The sequence below is a fragment of the Citrus sinensis genome, chromosome 8, assembly GCF_022201045.2.
Source record: "Citrus sinensis cultivar Valencia sweet orange chromosome 8, DVS_A1.0, whole genome shotgun sequence".
NCBI classification, from domain to species: domain Eukaryota; kingdom Viridiplantae; phylum Streptophyta; class Magnoliopsida; order Sapindales; family Rutaceae; genus Citrus; species Citrus sinensis.
This window is the reverse complement of record NC_068563.1, coordinates 26,875,741-26,888,752: the sequence shown is the minus strand read 5'-3', so window position 1 is coordinate 26,888,752 and position 13,012 is coordinate 26,875,741. Positions and strand designations below refer to the sequence as shown.

The window sequence follows — 13,012 nt, the reverse complement described above, 5'->3', positions numbered from 1 at the left end:
GAGTGAGCGTGATGCATTTGGTAGTTGTGGCTTTGACTAACGTTGGATGTGTTTATAGTATCTATCCTCTGTGAGATAACGTGAAACAGTCTTTCTCTTATGTTCCTAAAATTTAATAATACTCTTCACTCTTTGGCAATTGATGCTTTTGTTAATCTTCTGCCTTTGTTTATGCTGTTTTCGTCTTTGATGAATTGAAAAAGTCAGTATAGAGAGTTTAGGTTGAGAAGATATTAAGAGAGTTCAAATTAAATTTGTTGAAGATGAGAAAGTTGATTATGTAGTCAAGTAATTTTTTTCATATGATTTGAGTATTTTCTACGTATCAATATATATAAAACTAAGTAGTCAACTATACACACACACACACATATGTATATTGAAGGTATGTGGATTAGAGTGCCAATCTTGCCCAGATCAAATAACTCAACCGTTGTATTAGAAGAACCAATTATCAATAACCATTCGTTGTGGGGATTCAAAGCTACGCAGTTAACCTAACACATACAACCAGCAAAATAATTTTAACCTTTATTTCGAACAACCAGCAAAGACAATGTTAGTATGAACTCAACACACAGGGAAGTCAAGATAACGTGCGTTAAATTAATTGAGTACTCAAATCTCGAATTTAATTTAATTTCTTCTTAAGTTACCAAACACTCACATTTTCAAGATAACAAACTTATGATGTATTAATTTTTTTGTATTAGAGTACGTGCTTTATTTGTCTTTTAATTTTTTTCTTGTTTTAGTATCTTAAGAAATTCCTTATTATGTGTGTGTGTGTGTGTGTATATATATATATCTTCTTAACATAATTGACTATTTATTGCTATATCGATACTTAAAAAAACACTAAAATCATACCAAAAATTACTTGATTATGTAATTTTCTCAACTTCAGCAAATTTAATTAGAACCCTCCAAAAATCTTCTCAACCTAACCTCTCGATATTGTTTTCTATTTCCTTAACTAGAAATTCTATCATCCCAGCAGATAGTCACATCTCTGATTTATGTTGCATGTGCCTATTGTTTAATATTCTGACTTTTGTACTTCAACAAAGACAAGAACAACATAGTTTTAGTAGAGAACCAAGTAGGACAGAAAAGGTATTCATTGGGCGCGATAGGAAAGAATTAATCATTCAAAACCTAGAGGCGGAATGGGTTTCAGTGATCTCTCAAGCTTCAACCAAGCACTCGTAGCAAAGCAAGGGTGGAGAATTATGTAATTTCCAAGCTCGCTGGTGGCAAGAGTTTTAAAGGCTAGATATTTTAAACATACGGGCTTTATGAATGCTGGACTATGATCAAAACCATCATTTGTTTGGAGAAGCATAGTGTGGGGAAGACAGGTGCTTAAAAAATGATCGAGATGGCGAATTGGTAATGGGCAAAAAGTGCTAGTATATGGGAACAATTGGATCCCCAGACCTTCAACCTTTAAACCAATCTCAGTCCCTTCGATGAGCTGAGACCACAGTAGCATAATTAATAGACGAGAAGCAACAATGGAGGGAATATTTGATCCTTGAGCACTTTAAACCAGAAGACGCAGAAGCCATAATGCAGATTCCACTTCCAAGAAGACTAAAAGAGGATCAGTTGGTATGGCACTATGATAGGAAAGGGTATTACTCTGTTAAGAGTGGATACCAAGTTATTATGCGAATTAAGTTCCTATAGGACCCAAGCTGCTAAACTCATGTTCAAAACCAATTAAGTACTATCTGGAAACTTGCAATCCCAGAAAAAGTGAATTTTTTTTTATGGAGAGCAGCTCATGATTTATTGCCCACAGTTGAAAATTTATGAAAAAAAAGGTTTTGCGAGAACCATTGTGCCAAAGTTGTTGCTGTCATGTAGAAACGATGTCCCATGCTTTGTTAGAGTGCAATATGGCAAGGAAGATATGGAGGTATTGAAATCTGTCAGAGGAAATTTGAGGAGATCACATGTGTGATATAGTTTGGCTTGCCACAACAGCATGCTAGAGTTGAGGGAGCTGTAGTAGTAGCTTTACTATGGGCTATCTGGAATGCAAGAAACAAATGGCTTTTAGAGGGGAAAAAAGAAAATCCACTCAGAGCAGTAGCAAATGCAGAGGCGATAGTGGAGTCGTTTAAAAAGGTTAGACAACCTGAGATAGTTTATAAGACAAGGAGGAATGTTGGAAAGCAAAAGCAGTGGAGCCCTCCTCCAAATGGATGGCAAAAAGTAAATGTGGATGCGGCTGTGGATATGGGTGTTGAGAATCAAATGGCAGGGCTAGAGGTGGTGGTGAGAGACTCAGAAGGAAATTGCAGAGCAACTGCGATTAAAATTCTGAAGTTTCCTGGCAATGTGGCAATGGCGGAAGTAGCAGCTATGGAGTGGGGTTCACAAGTTGCCGAGAAAGCTACTATTACTTTTGGGATTTTTGAATCGGATTCCTTGGAAGTGATTGACTTAATCAACAAGTCCAGTAGCTTGACTGAAATTGGATGGATGATCTCTGAAATTCTGGAAAATCTACAGAATTTTCAGAATTTCAAAGCTCAACATACCTCTAGAGATTGTAATGCAGCTCATTCATTAGCAAAATAGAAAGAAATACTTTCTTTTCAAATATATATATATATATATATATATTCCTTTTCACATGGGGACGTCCTCATTCTTTTCATGGGGACGTCCTCATTCTTTTCATGAGGACATACTATTAAGTCATATGATTTAATAAAGTTAATATAGACTCGCTATCAAATTACATAGCTTTATAGTGAATTGACTATTGACTCTATTAAACCACATGACTTAATAGCTTGTCTTCATTAAAAAAATGAGAGTATCTACACTTTATTAGTTTATTGAAATCTATATTTTTTTTTCACATTTTAATGAAATCATCATTTTGTTAAAAATAAGGATGTCTTAATGGAAAATTATTCTATGCACATAATAGTTTTGTGTGGAATAATTTTATAATAAAAGAATCTTTTACTTTAATAAACTGAAAAGTAAGGGAAAAATTAAAAGATAAATAAATATATATTTCAATGCAATATATTTTATTGATATAGTATTTTAAAGTTTATATTTTTATTTCTTAGAGATCATCCCTTATTAAAAGAAACACTCTTTCTGTGTGAATACTAAATAGGTCATGACTACATTGAAATTGCTCTAAGATAAAAGCACAAATTATAACCACACACAAAATAATAAATAATAAAAAATACGTTATAATTTTGATCGTGTAGTAAACGATCAAAATACGTTTATAAATGATGTAAACTCAGCCACGTAACCACTTTCACTTTAGGATTTGTCATTACTTTTTAGTCCTGATCATTACTTTTTAGTCCTGATCATTACTTCTTAGTTCTGATACCCTATTTGTCAAAAATAAAGGTGGGCAAAAAAGGGGGAAAAACCATTATAACGAAGAAGTAAACTGAATAAAAAATAAAATTGAAAACTTCACAATTAGACCAAAAAAAAAAAGCTTTTAAAGGGTGAAAACTGAATCGAACTAGAGCCAAACCAATTTTAGTTTTGTTCAGGTCAATTTAGTTTTGTTCATAATTTTAATTTTGTTGGTTCAATTTACTAATTTAGGTCAGTTGAACAAAAAACCAAACCAAACTTTTCTCATCACTAATAAGAAGTTAATTATTGTTTAATGTGGTTATAAATGATGTAGACTTAACCATGTAGACACTTTCGCTTTGGGAAGTGATATTGTGATACTATATTTATCATAGATTAGTTAATGTGTCTAGTGTCTATGATTATTAATGAGGTAGGTTTGATCATATAAATACTTTTTTTTTAAAAAAATGATAAAAATAACAATAAGATAATTGATAAGAAAAATTTTATTCAATAATTAAGTGTAAGAATAAATGAGAAAAAATTAAAAATTACATGAGAAAAAAAAACCGTAAGAAGAGTAAAATATTTCATTCTAAAGAAAATGGTAAATATTTTATATTTTCAAAAACTCATCCAATTTAACAAAGGCTTTAGTTTGGAACAACAAAATTGTTGTGATGCAGTAGTTTTAAATTACAAAGCCTAAATTTTGATGATAACAAACATATTATAGTTTAATCCTTCAGAACATGATACAAGTCAATTATACCTCTAGAATTCTTTATGAAAAAGCATTAAACATGATACAAGTCAAAACTTGTTAGGAAAAATGTCTTTTGACTCAAGTGTTTAATGCTCAGACTGGAGGGAGAATGGGAGATATAGAATGTTTCAACAACATATACAATTGAGTAATACACTATACACGATGTATCATATTCATCATGAGAAGCATGTAACACGACATTAGTATGATGTTAACCATATCATTCGAATGAATTTTATATATCATAGTCATAATAAGTGATAGGTTATCATTTACTTGTTGAAAGAGAGATGGATGGAGTTGCAAATTAAGAAACATTATATTCTACTGCCTATTAATAAGTTATTGGAGGAAACAAAAATATCTATATGCTCATTAAACATATATAATGACCGAAAATGCTCCACTCCAACGGCTTTCTTGCCTTTAGTGGCTTAAAAAAGCCAGCAAGTGTAGTATTCAACGGTTGTTTTCCAGTCCAAGGCCGCGCCATCGTGGGTGGACCGAAAGGCAAGAAAGCCGGTTTGCGGATTGCCAAGGGTTTTGCTTGTGGAGTCTCTGTGTAACTGTATTGGAACTCGAATGGAGCCCCCGGTAGCCGATAGGATACGCCGGAATCACCGATGGTAACACCGCGGTCGCCATCTGATGCGATGACTCCCGGATTGACGGGCTTGTAGTAGCGTGTATGAAGGTGAGGGAGCTTGAAGGCCGGATTGGGTTTAGATTTGGGTTTTTGTTCTTTTGGGGATATTTAGGAACGAGGATGGGTGGTGACGTGGAGGGTGGCGGCAACCTGGGGTGCCTTGGAGGTGGAGTTGACGAAAGGGATGAGAAGAGGTTACCGTCTGGTAGCGAAGCTAGAATCCGCATTTGAAGTTCAGTTTCAGTGTCCAGCTCAGGATGAGAGCGGCGCTAGCCAATTCATTTTTTTTGTTTCTGTTAATATTTTGAGTTTCGCGTAAACGACACCGTTGCCAATTCAACATTATTAGTACAATCTCGAAGTGAAAATCACAAGTATCGGGCCTGAAGAGCCCGGGTTATGTTTTGGACTGATCCGCAAAAATCTTGGGTTCAGTTCAGCACGAAAACACGGCAGTGTTTCTTTAGATCATCCACGTGTCAGCATCTCCATCAATTTAGCACTTTCCTCACCTATCATCCAACGGTCCTCATGCCGGCACGAACAATGTTAACGTTCGTGGATCCTCACAGCAGACCACTTCTCCAAAATCTAAAACCCTAATGAAACACTATATAAGCCCCTCTACACAGCAAAAGCTTCTCATCCTTTCATTTCAATGAAATTTGCCAAAAAAAAAATAAATAAATAAATAAAACGATGCGTATATAAATACAAAAATTTATGATTTTGACTTGAGATGCCAGCACATTACGCATGAACTTGGTTTCGCCTCTGTGTGTTGGAAAAACGTACCACGTGGCTGAAACTAATTTTAAGTGCATGCATTCTGATATTAACATTGCATGCTATGTTGCTAATTATTTCACGTAATTTAAGCAAGAAAAATGAAGCTAGGTTATTTACATTTGTTTTCGACAGCATTTTCGATTCATGCAAACGTAGTAATACATGTTGTTGTCGGTCTCTTGTTGTTCATCCGGAATACGATGACAATTAACAAAGAGATAAACAGATATCGTGTGTCTGTTTAATTAATTAGTTGTAACTCCAGGGTAAATGCATGATCATTTATGGAATAGCACTCTTTTCGTAGTCACACTAACAATTGGAACATATTTTATGAGATAAATGCTCTTTTATTAATCCTAGGTTTTGAGATTACCCAGTTAAGTATTTGTATTTTCAACAATTATCTAAAACATCATTGGTGTGTAAACATTTCTGTTAAAATCTATTCAATTATTTTCTGTTTTTTCCTTGTTCCATGTCATATTTATCTGAATTCTGGGTTATATCAGACAAATGTATTATTTTCTCTTCGAAAATTCTGATCGAACAACTATTGAAACATTGTTTGAAAAGTTAATTTTGAGTAATTTTTTTGAAATACATGGTTAAGAGCTTGTTTTTTAAGTATTTAAAGTCTGAAATTCTTATTAATTTCAATCTTTTTTAAATTTGTTTTTTTTTTTGTAACTTGTGTTTGATTTTTGAACATTTACATTTGAATAGAAGAAGTAAATTTTTGTGACTTTATCTTAATGTGATAAGTCCCATCACATCCCATTGTCAACCCTAATCACAGCAGAAAACTAAAACCCTAATGAAACACTATATAAGCCCCTCTACGCAGCAAAAGCTTCTCATCCTTTCATTTCACTGAAATTTGATGGTTCTTTCCTCATCTGCAGCCATGCAGATCTTCGTGAAAACCCTAACGGGAAAGACCATAACCCTAGAGGTCGAATCATCGGACACCATCGACAATGTCAAGGCCAAGATCCAGGACAAGGAGGGGATTCCACCGGACCAGCAGCGTCTCATCTTCGCCGGAAAGCAGCTCGAGGACGGCAGAACCCTAGCCGACTACAACATCCAAAAGGAGTCAACACTCCACCTCGTCCTCCGCCTCCGTGGTGGCGCGAAGAAGCGCAAGAAGAAGACCTACACCAAGCCGAAAAAGATCAAGCACAAGAAGAAGAAGGTCAAGCTCGCCGTCTTGCAGTTTTACAAGGTTGATGATTCTGGAAAGGTCCAGAGGCTGAGGAAGGAGTGTCCGAATGCTGAGTGTGGAGCCGGCACCTTCATGGCTAACCACTTTGACAGGCACTACTGCGGCAAGTGTGGACTCACCTATGTTTACCAGAAGGCTGGCGGTGATTGATTGAGATTAAGTGGTTGTTTTGCTATTTTTAATTAGTATTAATTACTATGGTTTTTGTGGTTCAAAAATTATGACTCTTTCGTAATTTTGTTTGACTATATACTTGTTTGCTGGAGCGTTTTTATTAAATGGTTATATGTTTTAAATTTTAATTGATGAATCTTTTATGATTTCTACTTGTCTTGTTTGTTATATAATTGATGTTATTGATTCTTGATTGGATGCATTGATATATTCTGTTAATTTGATGGAATACTGTCTAGGATTTGAGTATTGTGGGGGAATAATTTAGTGGTAATTGATTTTCGAGTAGGAGTGATATTCTACCTACGAATTAAGTTGGAATTAAAGGACTAACGCTGGAAATTATTAAGAACTTTGTGGGTGGGTCAGAAGCATTACACAAGAGTACTTAGAATCTGTTTTGAATTTAGTTGGATGTGTAAATTATTTTAATTGATTATGTACATTTTTTTTCTCTGAAAACTGGTTGAGAGAAATGTTGAAAGGTAATTATGACTCCGTTTGAGGAAAGAGTTATTGGAAATGTCTTTAGTTTTCCCCTTTTTTCTCCGGAGATGGTTTAGCTAGATGCAGCTATATGTTCTTTTCTGGAAATGTTTTATGCTCTTATTTATGTTAATTATTGATGATATTGCTTTTTCCCCCTATAAAAGAATTTTACATTCTCTTGCATTTAATGGATGAATGATAATCATTCTTATTTCTTATCCCAATCATGTTTTTTAATGTATGACCCAAACTGATCTCTATTATGGGGCTTCTGCTTGCCTCACTAGAGTTAGAGCTGGCTGTCATTTGTAATTTGAGAATTCATAATAGAATGCTTAATTAGGAGTATTGATATACCATGTTGCTTAATATCCTGATGAGTTGTTCAGTCCCGGACAAATTTTGGAAGCATAATTTGGACATATATCAATTTTAAGTGTTTTGATATATTTTGATTAGTATGTTGCAGAGATATACAATTTCTCAATATATGTATGAGTAGTGGGTTGAGATAATGACAATGAAAGATCATGCATGATTGCTTTCCTAGTGTTGGATTTGGCCTAGTTGCAGTGTTCATAGTTTGAGATCTACATGGATTTTAGTTATTCTTTGAGTTGCTCTTAAGTGTATTATTCTCAACTGTTGGCGTTTGGTGTGCCATCGTGGATCATGTGTCCTTCATCCCCTACCGTGCCTACACATGTTAATCTTCAATTCTGTTGGAAGTGGTTTTGTTGATTCACAGTTTGTATTAGATTTGATAGCCATTTTGTTGGTTGCTTTCAACTCTGGAAGGTGGATGTTCATTTTTCCATCATATATACGGATGGATATCTTCTTATAATATCGTTGGATCTGAAATTCTTTCTGAATCATAATAATTAAGTAAAGGCAGATGTTACATGCTTCTTAATCAGTTGATTGAGAATGTATTTACAAACCACCCTATCTTTGCTAATCAGGAAAATTTTATAGAACACCCATCAGAAAAAAAATATAAAACAACCGACATCTGTGGGAATCAATGGCCTCTCTAGCCTGCCTGACCAGCAACTGCAAGCAGGCAATAGTGAGTAATTGGGTTTGGCAGTGGCGGCATAACTGCTGGACCTGGACGACTCTACTGGAGCTTACATCACCTAAGGAAACTTGACCATGGACTCTATCATCTTCTTTTTCATTAAACCTTCCATAGGTCACCCTCTTTAAAAGTTTTGATAAGTGAGATATGACCAGGGTTTTCTGTTTGTTTTTAAGCAATAGACTCGAGGTACTAGGATTACTAGTTTGCTACCATCCAACTCCATCTGTACAACAGATAACGGGTGGCGGGTTGCACATTAATTAGTCACTCTCTAGAATTCTTCTTAATTTCAATGGATTAAAGGTGAGGTCTCAATCTCAATAGCTGGAGTAAAATTTGCAGAGACATTTATGAATGATAGAGGATAATTGCGATTTTCTATTTGAAAACTTTCAGAGTTGTTTTCTCCTTGTCCAGTTGTCCCAAATTGAGTGCTCTTGGCTCAAGTTCTTACAAACATTTAGGTAACATGTTTTTTTGGATTACAAGTCTGAATAGATTTAAATGTTTTTAAAATCTAAAATGGTTTGAATTTTTGTAAAGTTTGAATAGGACAGAATACGAATATTTAACTAACGTGTTTCTTTTTTTTAAATATTTAAATATAATAGATTTGTTTTTATAAATAAAAAACATTTTAAACGTAGTCATTTAACATTTATGTCCTTACAAGTAAAAAAAAAAATTATAGTTTAAGAAATAAATATATTTTATAGAGATGTTTTTTTATATAATATTTATTTATTATCCAGATTTTTTTCTATTTAGATAAAAATCATAAATATGAGGCTATTTGAGGTTCTGGATCCACCAATTTTCTCTCTATACCTTTTTAATTAAGAATTTTATTATTTAAATAATCTTGGAAAAATTACTTAATTAACTTTGCTTTCTCTTCTCAATTCCTCAAATTCTCATCAATTCATTCAAGTATATTTTCTTTACTTGCAAATAATTGATATTACTAATTGAAAAGAACAAAAACTAACCATTTAAAAATGAATATCAACAAATTTTTATTAGTTATGAAAGTTAATAAATATCATGAAATTAATTTTTACTAAACACAAAAATTAATAGACATCAAGAAAAAAAAATTATTACATATAAAAAACATGGACTAGAGATCATGATATATTTAAGGGTGACTGTGTGGCCATTGGCAAAAAGGTGGGCAAGGATCTTCCACTACCGTTAAACCAGTTGGCGTGTGAAGCAACGAATGAAACAAAAGACGAAAGAAATTATACCGCTAGTAATGCAGCGCTTCGATAATATTGCACGAGAAATATGCCACACAGTTTTAACACAAATTTTATGTACCCAAATTTACAAGAGTGGCATCACTCTTTTACTACATAGGTTGTCTTGCTTTCCTTATGACAACTGAGGCATGGTTTGTTCTTTACATTTGGCAGCTTAGTTGCTAAATCTCTAAGCTGTATACTGAAACAAAAATGAGCTCCACAACTACAAGTGATCAGAAATTATTGTTATGCAATAGTTAATGATGTTGTTTAACAATCAGACGTGTTTGTTAGATACCCATAAAATGAGAAATAAGTTTTATCCGAGAGCCTCATAAACTTCCTCTTAACAAGTAGAGCTTCTATTTCACTACAATTGTTTCTCAAAAATCTAGAACCAGATGGTCCCTTAATTACACTAGAAAAGAACATTATAATCGTTTGCAAATGATATCCAGCCCAAATGCTGACAGAGGGGGGCATTAAAAATGGCGCCTCTATGGTGTTGCTCTGACATCCTCTATCAGTATTTAAACCCAAATGTTGAAACATGGGTACTGAAACGACACCCTTATGGTGCCGTTATGGTCGCCTCTCTATCAGCCTTTGGGCTGAATACCACTCATAATAGTCACATGTATACTCACTTAGTATTATATGCATTGTGAAAATTACTCAATATTATGGAAAATTAAATCTCCCTCTTTCCTCAAACATAGATTATATCTTATTATTGGTGTTCTTCATAATCATACCGCAACTTCATTAGGACCAGAACAGACATTGAACCACAAGCCTTAGATGATGAAATTACAACTGACAACTGGTTCAAGTTCGAGGTGAAAGATGAGTATATAATGTGAAAACTTGCTAAAAATATATGATAAAATTTGTCAGCGTATTCTGATACCTCCCAACCGGACCGGTCACAAGTATTTTTCCCATCAAAATTCAAATTCAGTACAAGTGGTCTTTCTTGGTTCCAGGCCACCAGCTGGTCCCTTCTACGCATATAGGACGACAGTGGCACTAGCTAGGATCGGCCCCGTTGGACTTGGATATAAGCAATAACACTTAATCAAGCTGATTATGGCATGGGAAATTGAGATTACGTTGATGTACTTTTTGTGCTACTATGTTCACTAATTTGGAATCAACACAATCATTACTGTCAGTCTCTTCAACATGTAGACTATGTGCAATTTAGTCATTTTTGCATCATAGTACATCTTCATCTAAGTGTCATTTCTGAGCTTTTCAACCGTGGGGAGCCTGGAAAATTTAGCTTTTTTTCACATGCATGCACATGGGTAAAGGCTAAGACTTAATAAAAGAGTCAACAATCAGAGGCAATGAAAATTGGAAAAAGTAAATGCTTGCATTAAGAGCAGTGAGCTCCGAAGTGAAAAATAAACATGAACGGAGATCTCATATGGTCAATTAATTTTACTCTGTTTCAGGAAAGACAAATCCTAAGATGCCACTTTACCTTCTCTATACACCTTTCTAGACGTTTCCCCATTCCTCCAAAATGGTAAAAACTTACCGCACTTTCGCTTTCGCTTTCGCTTTCGTGTTAGAAATAGAGGGCTCAAAGAGATAGGTGGAGTAAATGAGTTAGAAAACAACACATGAAACAAACAAGCACTAGTCCTTTTCTTCACTTGCTGTCTTTCAGCATTGAATTTTTTGAGTACGAAGGGTAAATAATTTTCATCATTTTAGAGTACGAAGGGTAAATAATTAACTTTGTTCACTCGTTGGAGTTAGCAGAGCCTAAAACTTTGTCAAATCAATAGAAGTAGTTGTTTTTTGGGTAAATGACAAGTATTGACAACAATAAGTGCAGTCCATTTTGGTATAATTAGAAGGAGATTTGTAAAAAGATCTAAATGATCCATTATTATTAAGTCATGTACATACTCTACTCTAACATCTATAAATCTCTCTTCAATGACAAGACCCGCGTCCTTTTTCTCTCATTGTCTTTTGTTAGTGGCCCTCTCTCTCTCTGTCTCTCTGTCTCTCTGTCTGTCTCTCTGTCTCTCTCTGTCTCCCTTTTGATCTTTCAGACAAGTAAATAACTGATCGTCATCATCAAGCAAAACACAGCATGTCTGCACTCAACCATCTGTTTGATCTCCCTGAACAAATATGCTATGTGCAATGTGGTTTCTGCACTACCATTTTGCTGGTGACTAATTAATATTGCATTATTTCATTTATGTACCAACTTGTTGGTTTTGTAAAATTATTTGTTGTTGGATTTTCGAAATATGCAGGTGATGTCCCATGTGGCAGCATGTCAATGGTGGTGACAGTGAGATGTGGCCACTGCACAAGCCTCCTCTCTGTTAACATGATGAAAGCTTCATTTGTTCCTCTTCATCTTCTAGCTTCTTTTAGCCATGATGATGAGGTATTTATGCGTGTGTTTAAATTGTCTTTTAATTATATTTACTTGAGAATCAAATCAAAGACCAAGATTATATATGTACATAAGTGAGTGTGTGTGTATGTTTGCTGTCTTTGATATGGTTCATAATATTCTCCACTAAAATTAATTGTAACCCAAAATTCAAAGTTACTTTTCAATGTCTTTGAGGTCCTTTCTTCTCTACTTATAGCCTAAAGAAGAATTTCGTAAGGAAGAGGTGCAAGCTGATCAGAAGGCCTTCAAGAGATTTAGCCCTTCAATTTTGACCTCTTCTGACAATGAAGAAGAAGACACTGGCAGTGTGATCAATCACGTCGTTAGCAAACGTATATATGCGTGCCAATCTTGTAACTAATTAAGCTATGGATGAAATTATTTGATGTATAAAGCTTATATATTCTTATTATTTAACTGATATTTAATTATGTTCTGATTTTGCTAACAGCTCCTGAGAAGAGACAAAGAGCTCCATCAGCTTATAACCGTTTCATCAAGTAATATTGTAGCTTGTATTACAATATATAAATACATCTATGCCATTTATGTAGGAACTCTGATCAATTTGATTTTCATGGCTGCACCTGCAGGGAAGAAATCAGAATGCTAAATAAAAACAATAAAAAATAAAAAATACGTTATAATTTTGATCATGTAGTTACAAAGACAATCAGTTTCAAGATAGTCACACCTTGCTAAATATTAACATAATCTAGTCAATGAGATTCCAGTCAATAATGGGCCGTTGAAAATTAACAATTAGTCAGTACGGCTTTAATGTGTGCCACG

At 34.3% G+C, this 13,012-nt stretch overlaps 2 protein-coding genes across 3 annotated transcripts; both read left to right on the top strand.

The window, feature by feature from the left end:
* The first annotated feature begins 6,427 nt into the window (after positions 1–6,427).
* LOC102610115 (ubiquitin-40S ribosomal protein S27a-like) lies at positions 6,428–7,094 on the top strand. The gene has a single exon (XM_006487968.3). The coding sequence runs from the start codon at positions 6,448–6,450 to the stop codon at positions 6,940–6,942; it is 495 nt and encodes a 164-aa protein (XP_006488031.1). The 5' UTR covers positions 6,428–6,447; the 3' UTR covers positions 6,943–7,094.
* A 4,655-nt stretch (positions 7,095–11,749) lies between these two features.
* On the top strand, positions 11,750–12,765 carry LOC102609909 (axial regulator YABBY 4-like). Of its 2 annotated transcripts, XM_025102409.2 has the most exons (4): positions 11,750–11,983; positions 12,072–12,208; positions 12,417–12,552; positions 12,672–12,765. In XM_025102409.2, the coding sequence occupies exons 1-4, from the start codon at positions 11,944–11,946 to the stop codon at positions 12,722–12,724; spliced, it is 366 nt and encodes a 121-aa protein (XP_024958177.2). In that variant the 5' UTR covers positions 11,750–11,943; the 3' UTR covers positions 12,725–12,765. The 2 variants fall into 2 exon arrangements, with proteins under 2 accessions (XP_024958177.2, XP_052288447.1); XM_052432487.1 differs by having other exon boundaries at positions 11,750–12,208.
* The last annotated feature ends 247 nt before the right edge of the window (positions 12,766–13,012 follow it).